Source organism: Rhodnius prolixus, unplaced genomic scaffold (assembly GCF_049639745.1).
Source record: "Rhodnius prolixus isolate KJV_2025 unplaced genomic scaffold, Rpr scaffold_12, whole genome shotgun sequence".
In the NCBI taxonomy this organism is placed as follows: Eukaryota; Metazoa; Arthropoda; class Insecta; order Hemiptera; family Reduviidae; genus Rhodnius; species Rhodnius prolixus.
In genome coordinates, this window is record NW_027411635.1 from 15,161,718 (window position 1) to 15,177,928 (window position 16,211).

The 16,211-nt window shown below is 31.5% G+C and overlaps 1 protein-coding gene across 14 annotated transcripts in view; it reads left to right on the plus strand.

Moving 5' to 3' along the window:
- The window catches only part of cyst (rho guanine nucleotide exchange factor 18 cysts), a 60,798-nt gene that overhangs the window by 20,635 nt on the left and 23,952 nt on the right, over positions 1-16,211 (plus strand). For 10 of the 14 annotated variants that reach the window (XM_074143163.1, XM_074143164.1, XM_074143162.1 and 7 more), the window contains 9 exons: positions 13-69; positions 10,620-10,676; positions 11,512-11,558; positions 12,233-12,324; positions 12,405-12,509; positions 13,241-13,546; positions 14,519-14,677; positions 14,998-15,152; positions 15,239-15,371. In XM_074143163.1, coding sequence (XP_073999264.1) covers positions 13-69; positions 10,620-10,676; positions 11,512-11,558; positions 12,233-12,324; positions 12,405-12,509; positions 13,241-13,546; positions 14,519-14,677; positions 14,998-15,152; positions 15,239-15,371 — 1,111 coding nt within the window. The remainder of the gene's footprint in view (positions 1-12; positions 70-10,619; positions 10,677-11,511; positions 11,559-12,232; positions 12,325-12,404; positions 12,510-13,240; positions 13,547-14,518; positions 14,678-14,997; positions 15,153-15,238; positions 15,372-16,211) is intronic. The other 4 variants (XM_074143171.1, XM_074143172.1, XM_074143173.1 and 1 more) reach the window with 1 other exon arrangement.

Genomic DNA, 16,211 nt, shown 5'->3' on the forward strand with positions numbered 1-16,211 from the left:
TACGATTATAAGGAGGAAGATGTTCTGCTATTCGCCCTGGAAGCGTGTGGCCACGAAGTTGGGAGTCCAGTAAGTTTTAAACGACCTCCCATCACTTCTTCGATACATTTTCTTTAAAATAAATTTAAATAATATATAATGAAAAAATTATACATTTTTCTTTATTTAATTATTTAAAAAAAATTATATAATACTGTCTTCTTATTTGTTTTTTCAAAAACGTAATCTTTTCCAAGTATGTTTCGAACTCTGTTGATTTTCATCTTTATCAACTTTCTATTATTCAATAATTTTTTGACGATACTTCTTTTATCTTTTTTTTTTTTAAATTATTGTTTTTGTTTTTTGAAATTCTGTATTTTTTTGTGTATTTCTTTTTATTTCTAATGAAAACTTCGGATCTGACATTTTTTTTTATTGGCAATGAACGTAGTTGAGGAATCGATTGTTTTGAAAAGACGCGTTTATAAATTATTATTATTATGTTTTTTTAAAATTTAAATTTAAAATATAATTCATTATTTACATTTATCCAGTCCAAAGTGTTCGTACATTCCTTTTTTAAAAGTGAATAAAGGGTGTATTAAAAAAAGACTAATTAATATAAGACTAAAAAAGTTCCATGGACCTTAAAAAATCACATATTTATTAATTTTTGGACTCTTTAGCGTTTCTTATGCATACTATTGTCCGCCAAATGATCAGTTCAATTTTGGAGATTTTTTAAAAATCAAAAATCACGATTGTGTCTAAAAATATGTAGGTAATTTTACCTCACGATGGTGAAGCAGCTAACATACTATGCGCAATCAAAGAGGTTCTTGATTATTACACTCCTCCACAATGATTTTAATGGTTGCTATGATTGCAGTCAAACGGCAGTTTAGTTTTATATAACAAGTAGTTTGAGAAAAAACAGATATCGTGCGTTTACTGGAACTTTGCTGGAGTAATTCATTATTAATTTTTCACTTAAGGTTTCCAAGAACTCCTTTCTACCAACAACGATATAGATAGTACGTAATCGTAATTAACCGTGTTTAATGAATTGCAAGCAAGTTCTGTTCCCATAGGATAATCCTCGGATCATACCTTTCCCTAACGGAAGAAAAAATTGATGAACTTAGTGTCATTTACTTCTTTTTCATCCACCCTTTGGCCCAACTTAGCTCTATCTAACAATTATTTGACTCCGTCCATGCGCAGAAAATTTACTAGCGCCAGTTAAGTTTAAACTGCAGTATAGGAACATCTTGTTATTTCAAACAAAACAAAAACAAAAAAATAGTAACAGCAAGGGAATCCAATAACAGGCATAAACTTGGTTTACAGTAATTAGTTACAATGAACTATATTTTTAGCATAAATATTAATAAAATCATATCATGTAATTTAAATATACATATATATTTTAATGCACACAACTTTAAATATGAAATAAATACATTTAGATACAGTTAACGACATTTTGTATCTTCTTTAGATCTCAGCAATTTAATAAACAAAAACACATATGTCGATTAGCCGTCAGAAGTTAATATTGTTTCAGGAAAAATTCATTGTAAAGGGCTGTGCGGGGGAAGGCGCGAAGTTGTTAAGTTCATCTCTCTTCTTTTTAAGTGCCAGTTCAGTGCGTCTGTGTAATATTAATAAGTAAATGTGTCGACACAGTTCGGATTTGGTTGATCGGAAATGCGACTTTACTGAGCGGTTTTTACGTACTATGCCGGAAAGAGGAAGTATTGCATTCGTGCAGATTTTTGATTTTAAGATTTCACCTTAAATATTAGTCGGAAAGGTCCCTTGAGTAAGAAAATGTAAATCAAATGTTATTGGTTTGTGAGTGAGTATGTGTATATATATATATAACATAACTTAAAGAAGGATCGCTGTAATTTGATATTTTGCTTATGAAGCATCACAGGATGCCCTAATAAAGTTTTGTTCAAAATATGTTAATCTGAACATCACTTTACTAATGTTTTTTTCCTCAGATTTTTAAGGTTTTCTCGAAAATGATGCCAACGATTTCATAATTAAATGGCAATACTAATTTAAACGGTTGTAGCTCTAAAATGTCAGTTTAAAACATTTAAATGCGCATTTGGAGGTAGGTTTTCTTCTGTTACCATTAAAGTGTAATGCACGGTGTTATCATCTGCATAATATTAATTGAAATTTAATATTCAACAAAACATTTTACTTTAAATAAAGTTGGCTTTCAGGAAGTACCAGATTAAAGACATTAGAAAAGTTTTTAAAAATGGCTTCAGTCATTTCCTTTGTACTTTTTATACACATTACTTACAATATGTATATAATATATTTAAGAGTGCATTGATTTTAGGAGGGTCTGGGGTAAGAATATGCCAGGCAAGGTAAATGCTCTAAGGTGGTCCGCTCAGTGTCCCTACCGAATCAATCTGGCCTTAGAAATTTTGTAGGACACGCTATTCTCAGAAGATATTTTAGCGGGAGGAAGTGGAAACCACTTGATATATCCGGTTTGATTCCGGTACAATCGTTAGTTCGTGATAAGTGACTGTTGGCATTTTTATTTCAGTGGAGATAGCGCAGAAACGAATGATGGTAAAAATTACAGACTTAACATAAAGGGGAGGTTTCTTTTATTATACTGCAAGTGGTCGGCACAATAAGCTTGGCTTCGGTACCTCGGAAACATTTCTCTAATCCGTTTTATTCTTGTCAACCTAGAAAATATTGTAGGAAATTGAACTTTTAGTAAGAATTCGAAGTTTATAGAAAATACTGCCTAAATAAAGGTAGCTTGGCACTTTATATGGAGGATATAGAAGGTCGTTAACAATTACAATTACACATTTTCAGATCTTTAATTTTTTGCAAGACTGGTATCATGACGGCTTGAGACAGCAAAAACTCGATAGATGATTATGGAAGCGAGAATTAGTTTTGATTTTGGTTCCGTCAATGAACTGAGGAATAACGATTTTAATATTTCTACATGAACATCCTGCTTCTATTTTGGCTTTGCTTTATTATACTATAATTATTATTTTTTCTTTTTTATTTCATATGTTATGCCTGCTTATTGTGAACAAATTTGCAGCTTATTAAAAATTTATTTGCTTTGCGAAATTTAATACAGGGGTACGCATGTAATTTTCTTGTTTTCAAGAATTTGTGTGGTTGGTTTTATTAGATTCATTCACCTTTATGCTTTTCAAAATCGCTTTGAAAAAAATTGAATTTCATATAGGATAAAAACTAGAAGTGATATACGTCACTAAATTTTATTTTTATTTTGTACTTTGTCTAACTTTTAGGATGAGCATATATTTGGATCATGTCAAATTTTCTAATTTAGTTCATCTAAAAGTGCTTGTTTTATATGATCCGTTGAATAAAACACAAATATATCAGCCATGGTACTGGTGTGTGTGTGCGTACATAATTTAAGATTTACTAGAGTATCTTAAAAACGAAAAGTAGCAGAAAGTTGCTTAAACTTGTTATGCTGTTATAACGTGTTGACGCTTTTGTAAAACGTTTCTCATCCAAATCCGACAACCGGAACTTTACTATTTAAATTCCAGTTTATCGCGACAGTCTTATCAAAAATAGTTTCAAAGATTTTCTTTAATTTTCGTATCTTAAGTATTGCCGAAAAATGAAAAGAAAAACCAATTACTTTAAAACAAGAAGGAGAAACTGTTTTCTTGTTCACTTGTTTTCTTTTGCTGAATGAAATAATTTTCCAAATGATTTGTGAAGTACAAATATGAACGAATGTAATAAATCAAACCGCATCATAAAATTACAGAAAAGGTTTCAAGGGTCGATATTCTAAGCGGATACCTAGGCATAGGTATATGTAGAAATGCTATAGTTAGCAAATTGATAGTTTTAACAGAAGTGCTTAAAAACTCAATGTTTAAATGTTTTTTTATTGACTTACCTTGACTACATTCATTCCATAAGAGTAACCGAATTAAGGTCACTTTGAAATTTATTGTAGATATTCTAAAATTAGTAAATATTTCTTTTTATAAGACTTTTAACCTCGAATGAAGATCTAGTACAGTTTGGCAATTTCTAAAATTGTAGAAATGTTTACATTTGGTTTAGGTGCTAATAGAGACAAAGATTTTGATCAAAATTGATCCACCGGAATTGCCACAGTTTCCAAATGTTTTTCGGTTTTTGCTATTTTCCTTAAAACTTTCACCTATTTTATTTTTAAAAAAATCTTCGTATGCTCAATGCACATGTAGGCCTCTCACTTACGTAGGAGAGAATTTTTAGGCCTTTGTCGAAAGTGCGTATTTAGTATATGGTACAATTCTAATTCATATTTTTATAGTTGGCTGTCTGGTAGTGCGTCTGTACTAATAGGCTCTAACGTTTTTCTTTTTTTAAGCAAACAAAGTACATATAAATCGTTACTTGTAATTTAAAGATTTTTTATTTTTAAACTACAATAATCTTAGAACGGTTTTAAATGAGGGATGAATAAGGCTGTTTATAAAGTGTCATTTTAGGCGTCATACGTTCCTGCCCTTCATTAGGATTTGTTGCCCAAATCCTGAGTTTTAATTAAATCGGGAAGTGCTATTTAAATGAACATTTGATGAAGTTTTTTACAATTTCCTGGGATGACGGCTCCAACAAGTTAGTTTAAATCACGTAGGTTTCTAGTGCATGTCACACTTTAGCCGTAAATATTGTTTGTATTATAACTTGTATAATATTGAGTTCCATTGTATTCTTTGAATAGTAAAAATTCTGTATTTAAAGAAAGTTTTAAGTCAGGTAGGAAACTTCGGAAATTCAGTGTTAATCACCAATTAGTATGTTTTTTCTTTAGTTACTGATTTCATTAACAAAGTGTAGGCAAAAAAATGAAACCGTATTTTTTATAATAGCTCTTCCCTAAATCAGTTTCTCGGATTTTGGAAACCTCATACTCTGCTGGTGTTAGCCACTTACTTTTCACTTAGTCACCTGTTGAGGAAAGTAATTTAAGGGTGACAGCTCAGATTAGAAGAACCCATTTAACAAACAGAAAAACATCTCACGAGATCTGATAGACCTTCATTCGAGAGTTTTAATAGACAACTAATTTCAAATGTTTTAGCTATATATTTTATTATTTTTATTTTTCGTCGCATAATTAATACGATTTTAGATTTATAAATTATTTATTTCTTACTCATATTTTTATTTTAGTTTCATGTGCACGTACGAATTCGTTTAAAAAAAAATGTCAAACTTACATTTATGCATGGAAATTTGCTAAAAAAGTGTTCTTATATTTTTCTTTTCTAATTTAAATCATTAGCATGCTCTATAATGTTAGTATATGTACTTAAAATATATTTCTATATCCTATAGTTGGCATTTTTCTGGCTTCTGGGGTCACGAATAGATCGCATGTGTTATCAAACTTAAGATATTAGGGCTATTTGTGAATTTTAATTAAGTGACAGAAATTCGTAAATTATTTGATTATAAGAATTAAATATTGAAATTTTTCAATACTTTAGCATTGAACAAAGTATTGTAAGTTTTTTAATAAAACTAGGCAGGACAAATAATTTTTTGTTCCTTCCAATTTTTTTTCATTAATTTTTTATTAACGACTTCTAACCAAAATTAGATTTAAATTAACAAATTAAAAAGGTTTTGTGGGTGCCTGTTTTTTTTTTTTCTTTTGTTTTGTTAAATAATAAAAGAATAATGTTACATTATTCTGCAGCATTCATTTCCTTCAAGTAATTTATTCAGATATTGCTTGGAAGGAAATAAATCTTTTTCACTAGTCTAATGACTATCTCTAAATTCATGAAACAAACGCCGCTTTCATGAAGTTCTCGGCGAAGCCTAGTGCCAGTTAATAAAGACTCGTTACTAAAAAAATTTTTTTTTTGAAATCAGACTTCTCTAAAGCAATAAGTTGTAAGTGTGGCGTCGAAAGTACCAGAACTTTTAGGATTCTCGTGTTTTTAAATTAAAATTTATCTGATTTCTAATTAATCAGGTCAAACGTCTTTCCATCTTTTCTGTCTATAATAATGGAATTTTATGTTTATTTTGCAGTGAGATACTACATTTTTTCAGCGTTCTTTTCTGTAAATTATAGGTTACGAAAATATATTTAAACATTTATTTGAGATGTGACCTATTGAACAAAAAATTATAAAAGCGCTAAAATGTAACAAAACGTTGGTGAAGTATAAATTAGATAGAATGAATTATGTTTGTGCAGTATATGATTGTAAATTGTATATATTGGATCCAAATACGCCACTTTTTTGTTTAAACCTATCAAAAATTAATTCTGACAAATAATTCTTGAAATATTCCGTTCGCTAAACTAATTAATCAGCAATATAACATTTCGGAGCCTTTATTTTATGTAATTCTAGCAAAGCAATAATAATAATTAGGTCAATCTGAACTGATGATCAAATAATTTTTTATTCAAACACAATAATATTCGTTCATGTCTTTTCTACATTCCACTTTTAAAAAAATAAAAATGAAGTTATATATTTAAAACACTACTTTTTACTTACTAGAAAAATAATATTCGTACTATTAGAATTGAAATTTATTTGTATTTAAACCCAATAAAAATAAAATGAACCACCGCGGCTAAAAAACTGTGACCAACTCGAATCTATTGAATATTTTTTATTTACAAAATCTTTCAAAGTAGTTTTGCAAGTTCTGTTTGAATGCGTGACTTTGTTTTTATATATAATAAAAAAATGAATTACCATATACCTTAATCAGTTTATAAATGAATTTAATAATATATTGTTAAAATAATGAGGTATATAGAAAAAATAGATTTTTTATCAGGGACGTTTAATGTTTCTCTTTTAAAACCCATCTATACACTCCTGATGTTAACAAATACATTATGTTTGTTTATAAATAAATTAAGACGCGTCAAAATCTGCGGTCATTTACCCCGGAGCCTTTTTTAGTGCAAGCCCGGCTCCAGACAGTGTTTATTCGATACAAGTAACACTTTCCATCATCGAACCATGAGCAGAAAGAGGCTCCTATCGAAAAAAAAAAAATCATCTATGGGCTAGAACCCAGGACCCGCATGGAACTTCAGCATAAACACTGAGCTAATTCTAATTTCTTCCCTAAGCTTTCTTAATCCAATCTAGAGATCAAAATCATGCGAAGTTGCTGAAGATTACAAACTCAGCTAATTCATTCCCTCGGTAACTAATTATATTTATTTTTACATTGTGCAGAATGTTTCTATTGGTACTATATCCTTATCAAATTGTCAGTTCAGAAAATGATTTAAGAAAGTGATTGCTGTGTCTGAGTATGTTACGGTATATTACTAATTTTATAAACTAGACAAACAGCTGAACCTTCGCGGGTTCTATGAGAAATCGAAGGGGAAGAAGATATTCTTAATCAGAATATTATCCAGTGTTAGGGACAAAAATTTATGTGTAGAGGCAGTGCTTGCTACCTTACAAAGAAAGTTAGGTTCTCAGAGGCTATAATATGTGAAGTTGATAAGGCTTTACAAAAAATTTTCAAGTCCAACCACAATTATGCGTACTTGCCGCAGATCTGGTATCTAACTACTGTTAGCCACCATAAAATGGAAATTTATGATTGCAAAATTACATATCCACGTCCCGTCTGGAGAATGGATAACAGCCAACTTCTCTCTCTCTCTCTCTCTCAAAAAAAAAAATTAGATATCTGTTTTTACAAAAGAATAATAAAACACGAATTTACCAACGAAACCTGACACAAGGGGTCGATAAATGGTTGTTTGACGTTCAGGCGGGATTTCCGGTCGGCGAAAGAGGGCAACTTATAAAACAGATCGGGATGTGCGTTTTTTAGTACTATGAAGTAAGTAATACGGTGTAATTCATCATTAATTCTTTCCCATTAAACATTCCATTATTGCGTACCTACATGCCATACTACTAGCATTCTAAATGAACTAGCGTCAACCAGCTTTGGTCAATCGCAAACTTTTAAACACAACGTTCTCTGGCTCGTCTTTCTTGGGCCACTGATCTCTTACGGCCTCTTTCAGGGCTGTTAATTGACTAATAGAATACTTACATGTTCTTTCACTTTATCATACTAATGGCGGTGTTTTTGTACTCAGCGTTGAGGTATTAGAAGAAAAGGTGAATTTAAGTTGGAAATTCTGCCCCCTCGCGTCCAGGCAATGTAGAATTATCACCCTTTCTAAAATTTAGAAAAAATAAAATGAAAATGAGTACAAGTTTCAACAGGAATTAAATTAATATTTTCGTAGCAGGGAGGAAGGATTGATTAGAAGAGGGAATGGAACAGTTTGTTGGTAGAAAGGTAGCGAACAGTTGTCTTTAACTATGAAACGTAAAGTTTAGTATTAGTAAAACATAAATTGGGTTTTTTAAATGAATAAAAACTGATTTTAATTTAAAAAAAATTAAATTTGCAAAAAAAAATGCCCTTTGTGAAATTTTCCTAATGAAAATGAGACTTTTTAATAAGCTATTTTTGAAATTAAACCGCCTGTGAATCCACTAAAGAGAGAGACTCACCTATATAAGTTATGACAATACTTAATATAATACATAATCGCATCAGATAAGGTTCTTTATTTTTTAAATTTGAAAACGGACTCTGCCAAATTCAGAGTCTTGATTATGCTAACAATTGAGCGTACACTTATTAGTCATGCTCCATTTGGAGTATCTATTCCAAATAGAGAGCACATATTTTACGTATTCTCGTATACATATTACCTAATTTTGCAGAATTTATTTTCTTAATAAGCGAAACAAATTTCTGATGGATATATTTTTGAGTGTAATAGTCTTTTATAATTTGTTAGTGAGTGATTTAAAAATTTTGTATTTTTTTAGGTTCATTTATTTTATTTATATTAAGAAAGTAGTGTTGAATCAATCCTCGTAGAGTCAGTGCGAGTGGGATAAGGGACAAAACTATCAGGACTGCTCATGAAATACTGCAATGTATTTACAACCCTAATTGAAAGCTAAAATTAGTGATAAACTGTTGCTGCTACAAATGGGTCTAAACCTTATCTGGCATCCTTCTTTCGGTAATAAAAAGTAGCCTCCTATAACAAAAAGGTAAAAAAAGTCTACTTCTAGACTTAATGGGGGCTTTAAATGTCTTCTCTTGGCCAATATCCATCGAATCAGGCAGTATTTCGTATTGAAAAAAGAAAAGTAAGCAAGCTCGCTTCACGCTAAAGGATACTCTTGTAGGTTGTTCAGATTCGGATTTCGTTGACTGAAATCCATGTTCAGGTGGTAGTCTATAAGATTCAGAACTCTACAAAGGAAGAAATTTTATACTTAATTGTCTATGTTTTTCACTTTACAATTCAGTAATCATTTTTTCACTTAACTATTAAGGTTACTGATCGAAATATAAGCCGTAACTATCTACATCTTGAATCTGAGTCAACTATGCGATGATATTCCTATATGTACTACCAGTCATCTTTGAAGATAACATCATAACATCATCAACATAATATCATAACATCCAGTTTTCTTCTCGTGAGAGCTTATAAATGTTTTACCACTCAATAAGTGGGTCTTCAAAGAAACTAGGCAATTAGAGGGTCTTTATTTGAGTCCTCACCCAGGAATAATTCAAATCCTCGATGAATGAAATTACACATTTGACATTAAGTGTACGGCTTTTCGTTGACTTATTGAAATTTTACTTTTTTTTCTTTTAACCAAAGAGAGATTTTTCAGCCAAGACGAATTGTAGACTGCGTTTGGATGTAATTGCAAAACAATCTGAAACCGCTCAAAATAAATGAAGCTCTAGGAACACTTTCGATCACACATATAAATTTTTTAAATCTTTGGTTTCGTGGGATGAGTATTGCAGGTTTGCGATGTCTAATTCATTGTTTTTGTTTGCCCGGATTATTGAAATAAATCCGCTTTTTATTAGTATTAAATGAAATTTAGTCAGCGAGCTTGCGTAGACGTGAAATGTTTCTGTAGCTTCAGAGATTAATTACTTTGTGGTTCATGATTGAGTGGGTTCGCCTAATTCACCTGAAACTTTCCTGGATAAAATTGCTGCCAGTAACAAGGACCTTGACAAAGGTGACTTCCCCGCTCATGTCATTTTTGCTAAAGATTTAATTCGACCGAGTAGTCCGTGTAAAAAACAACTGTTCCCCTTACTTCATTAATTTAGGCGCTGCGGCGATTTAACCTTTTGTTAAAATAGTGACGCTTAATCTTGAATTTCAATTCTTCGGCTAATTTCTAGATCTTTTCATAAGCTGAAAGTATAGCGGCACTAATAATAAATTTAGGATAAACAGATTGAATACAATACAAGGTACGAGTGACTGACTGTTGAAATAAAAAAAAAATCCCAGGCTTTTGTTGCCCTTGATTTTTCTCTGAGGTCTGTGTCTCGAAGCCCAAATATTTCTAATTAACCGTTTAGCCAACTAGAAATGTATGCATTTGTACCGAGAGATTTGCGAAGATTGATTCAACAACTTCATTCTGTTATTCACAATATTACAACACCTATGTACTTTTTGCTCATATGTATAAGAACAAATGATCTTGGATTATTTGCAGCCAAGTAAATGCTGACGATGATCATTATCACGCTGCTCATCACAATGATGCTGTCAGGTTGGTGTTTTTTTTTACTTTCTCTCGCGGCTGTAAAATGTTGTGTGTGTGTTTCTGCGTAAAGTAGACATAATCAAAAAATGGATAATTGTAGAAAGTTAGAAGTGGATATTTCGTTTAGGTCAGCGGCTGGCAGCGTACGGCTGGCGAAACCAATCTTCGCATTGTTCGCTATAGGAATGCAAGACTCGCATCGTTCCATTCAGAACTTAAAAAGTTTTTGCTTTGTTCAGGATTACGTCTAACTTTATAATAGAGAGAAATGTCAACATGGAGATACAATAGTGGAGGGGATATAGGATGTTGACATTTTGAAATACCACATTACTCTCAAATTTTTAGTCTCAATATCTTTTTCTAGTTGGTTTTCAAGTTAGTGGGTTTTTCGGTGAGGGAAATGAGTTTTATTCTTCTTAATAGTTTTAAATGCATTATAATGACACACACCTTTCAACTTTTTTTTTTCAATTTTGTATAAGTACTTATGTCTAGAGAGCTGCAGAAACATTTCCCTAGAAAAAGTAGTTTTAATGAGGAGATGGCGTTAAGCATTCCAATTTTTAGGGAACATTGATTATCCGCAGTTTCTGAAAAATCACCCCTCTAAAGTACAACTGATTACAGCAAACCAGAACAATAATACAATAATTCTGGGGGTTAGGGCCTGGTACACGAAGTTTATTAAAAATTCAGTCTGACAGAAATCGGCCACTTAAAACTTTCATAATTGCATGAGAGAGAATCATCCATTTTTTTTTTGTTTAGTTTTATTTTTAATTTATATGTTCATCATATTATGCTTTTATTTATTTTATTATGTGTTTTAATTTTGCAGTCTCTCAGACGAAATACCATTGGTCCAGTACGAATTCCTAGATGAACGTAAGTCATATTTCTTTCGCAGCAATATGAACTTCCTGTAGGTGAAATTTTTAATAGAATAAATAAAATACTCCCATCAGAACTGTGCTACCTCGTCTGGAGTCTCTGAAAAACAGATCAGCTTCCTGATTTTGCATACATTAGAATCCTTAGCTTTTTATTCAATTCTTCTGGTAATTTTGGTAAAGTTCTACTCTTATATTTTAGATCCATCTTAGCAAGTAATACCGCTTCAGTCTCATCATTATCTTAAGGAGCTCCATAAGCGACCTAACTTGCACCGTCCCTTTACTCTTCAGCCAACATATTTAGTTGTGTAGCCAATGCTCTGATTTCTAAATTTCATTTATCAGAGTCCTTATCGCAAATTCCACTCCGTGTAACAACCTTTACTCCACGAACTTTTCTCAGCAGACATCTCAGATAATACGTACCTCTAGTCGACTGAGGCGTCAATGGCTGCGCGATTTCTGTGAGGTGTTAGGTATGTCACCCTGGGTGCTTTTTCTACGATTGGCATTGATAGCCACTTGCTTGTTGCTTGGTTAAGTTAGAAGATGTTAGTCGTAAATTTTTTAATTAACGAAAGTTTTAAGTCAATAATCAATTTAGAATAGCAGTAAAAGAAAGTTATGTTGATTGCACAAAAACTCTTGTGAATCATATTATTTCAGCACCTGTAACTGTGCACGATTTGGGTACAGATCCATTTCTCGGTTTACAAGATGAGGAGCCGGATTCATGGACACCTACAGTCACAAAAGAGGTACAATTTAGAAATTAGGATCTATTTCGTTAAATAGAATGTATAAATGATCTTTTATAGATAATTTTTATATTTTATAGATAATTAAGAAAATGAAAGAGAAAGAAATCAAACGGCAAGAACATCTTTATGAATTTATTCTGACGGAGAAACATCATTGTCTTACCCTCAAAGTGATGCAGAAGGTGAGCAAGTTACACTTTGCTTAGATGTTTCAGTGTCTGTAGATTACAGTAATTTTGTTCAAGGAGGAGCTATAAAACTTAGTGTATGTTGTGTGATGCACTAAAGTTCGCTAAACCCAATTTGTTGCAAACATCACTATTACACACAGTTATCATATTTCACAGACCTTTAGCTACTGGGTGATTGCTTGTGATAACAAGTAAGTAAGTGTTTGAAGGTTCGTACCCGCACTGACACCAAGATCCCTGAAGAAGTGGCTAGTAATCTGCTCCTACTGGGTCTGCTGCTATTCTTGTTTACTAATTTCAGTAAATTTAGGAACAGCAGTTTGGACAAAAAAAAGATCTTATTCATAACGTTTCAACATTTATTTGTATATTCAATGGTAAATCTTATTTAATGAATCTTACTTGCTCTCTCTTTCTGAAAGTGGAAGGAAGAATTGCGTGACAAATTTTTGAAATTGAGATTTTACCGGAAATGCATGTACAATGTTTTTAAGTGAAATATCTGTATGTTTTCAAAATTCAAAATGACAGACAATTTACAAAGATTTCTCTTAACTTAGTTCAAGACTTGTTTACTTAGAACATTGATTTTAGGCGTTCATGGAAGCTGGTGTCATGAAACGTTGAAGTGTAAAGAAAATATTTCGATTAAATTGTATAATTGCTATTAGAACGTCGTATGAATGTTGTGTATATAGATGTTTATTCTTTTTCATTTTCAGGTCTTTGTTGAAGGTTTAAAAAAATATCTACAATTAGGACTAACAGTTGAACGAATGTTTCCTCGCTTGGTTGAACTTACATCAATACATCTTGGATTTCTGCATGAATTGCGCGTCAGGCAGAGAGAAGCTCCAGTTATAGAAAAAGTTGGTGACATACTTTTAGAACAATTTAGTGGCGCTTCTGCTGTTAAATTAAAATCAGTATACGGAGAATTTTGTTCAAATCATCGCAATGCAATTGACATCTATAAAGAATGTATGCAACAAGATGGTAGATTTGCAGAATTTGTAAAACACTGTCAGGTATGTTAATAATTACAATAAAGGGAAGGAAAAAAAAATTCAAATAATAAATATATATACATTTTTTTTATTAAATTTTTATTTTCACTGTGGTTAACTGTTCTTCGCCATCTGCCTGTACGTTGTTGATACCATTCCTAAGAAGTGGAATATAAAAATCCTCCTGCACTTAGTTTCAGTTACAAGTTTTCTTACAAAAATAAATCAAAGTCATCAACCGAAACAACTGGTCAGGGTCAGCCAGGGGGAGTTAAGCCCATCTACAGAGTGGATGTAATATTTTAGTTTTGATGCCTGAAAGATCTTAAAGTTATTCATTTTATTTTTTAAAGACTAAGTTTTACAATGCTTGAACAAAATTTGTTTGAGACTGACCAAAGCTGGATAATGATAGGTATTTGTTTGTAAATTCTACATATATAGTAATTCGCAGTTAAGGTGAGAATTTACAAAAAAGCCTTTGGAATTCGTTATAAATATAGTTCCAGAAAACTACAACATAAAAAGTAAAGTAATCGCCTATTTTTCAGTGAGGTTTAACGTCCAAATATAAGAAGTAGGTGGCGTGGGAGGGAGCTAAAGCATATACTTACTTAGCTTAGCCTAGCAGCGGTACTCAGTTGTTTAAGTAGTTGTATAAAATTACTAATATCACAAGTCCAAGATATACTTAATAAAAGCTCACTTGCTAAGGGGCGTAACTTTTTTGAAATCCTTTATAGAGCCTAAAAATTAATGTTCATCACTTATCAGATGTAAGTGAATGCGATTTTATGTCAGTGGAAATTTCTAATTAGAAAAATTGCAATTTTATAGTGCTTTATTTTCACCTCATTATGTATTTTAGAAATACATATACAGAATTGCTAGCAGTTTGGCTCTGATAAGAGTTCATATTTTTGGTAAACAATCAAAAAGCTTTTTGTTTTATTTACTTACAAAGTATACTGTAAAAAATCCATTTAATTCTAGGGTAATCCTTTGCTTAAAAAAAAGGGCATTCCAGAGTGTATTCTGTTCGTCACGCAGAGACTGACCAAATATCCATTACTCATTGAACCCTTAATTAAAACTTCAAAGGACAATAAAGAAGAGCAGGAGAGGCTGATCCGAGCACTCACCTTGATTAAGGTAAGAGAGAAAATGCTTTGCTAACTGTCTCTTACTCTTTGTAAGTTGCGATTGTATCAAATTGGCAAGAAGGAAACCTTTTAAAAATTGGATCTGCGTCTGAATTTCTAAAAACTAAAAATCGCATGTGGCTCAAACTTAAAATGTTTCGATACTATTTACACTTCCAAAATTCTTCAATTGGAAGTGCGATATTACTGAATTAAGAGTTTTCGTGATTTTCTCGATAGGTTTATTATCACAAATTTTACCATAATGTATTTAGAGAAAATTTGGTAGGTGAAATAAATAGCTAATTTTTTATAATCTTGTTTGCGAAGGACATACTTGTTGAAGTAGATGCCCAAGTTGCTGAAAAAGAGAAGGAAGATCGAAAATTAGAAATCTATAATAGGATAGAAGCCAAATCTTTTACAATTTATCGTGGACATAAATTTAAGAAGTCTGACATATTTTTAGAAAATCGAAAATTGAAGTATGTACCAAATTTTCTAAACAATTTTATTCATTACTTTCATAAAGTTTCATGTTCACCCATAATTTGTTTTCCAATTGTTTTAGATTTGAAGGCGTAGCAATGCTCATGCAGGGACGAGGCAAAATGCAAATAGTTTTAGTTATTGTATTTTCGGATGTTTTATGTTTTCTGTTGGAGAACAATCATAAATATTCATTTTTTACACCGGAAAATAAGGTAGCACCTTTTTATAGCAGTTCACATAAATTCATTAATCCATATTGAAACTGTCTCGTGATTTTTCTCCCTTAACATAGTAAACTGAACATAATTGCTTCCTCTTACTGCTTTTATGAGTACATATTGCAATCGTATCGAATTACCTAGTTTTTTTCACCGAAAGTATAGTTTTGAGAATTTCTTATTTAAAAAAAAGTTTTATCCGAATATGTATATTTATAGACACTCACAAATTTCTTTACCAAATTTCTTCTTCATAGAATATTAAAAAAAAAAAAAAAAAATGCAAGGAGCTCAGAGTTAGTTGTATTTGTCAGTATTGACTCTATTGCCCTACTAATCCAAGTTCGGTCGAAACCTCCTTAACCAGAACTACGACTTTATTTTATGTTTTTAATTTTTTCGAAATGTCCTCGAAAATGGCATCTTCTAAGAAAGTACTGTGGAAGAGCGAGGAGCCGTCCATCAGGAACAACCACTCCCCGTATAAATATGTTTCTGATCCAATGCTCTCTCAAGTTGTATGAATCGTATGTCGATTGGTACAATTTTCATCTCAAACTACTCTTTAAAACTAAGTTATTATCCCCTGAATTTTCATTTTCCGACCAAATAAACGTTAAATAAGAAAAATTGTTCCCTTATAATGGTATAATGCAGTTAATGAAAGTCGTTTCGAGTTCTCCCTTCACCATCTGATGATTAAACTCAAGTCTTAAAGTATCTTCTATGATAAATCATTATCCTTGGTGAAAAATGGCAGTGAGAAAAATTCTTTGCTTCAGACACAAGAAACCTTTCTAATAGTTTATTTAGCAGGACATTATTATTTCGACT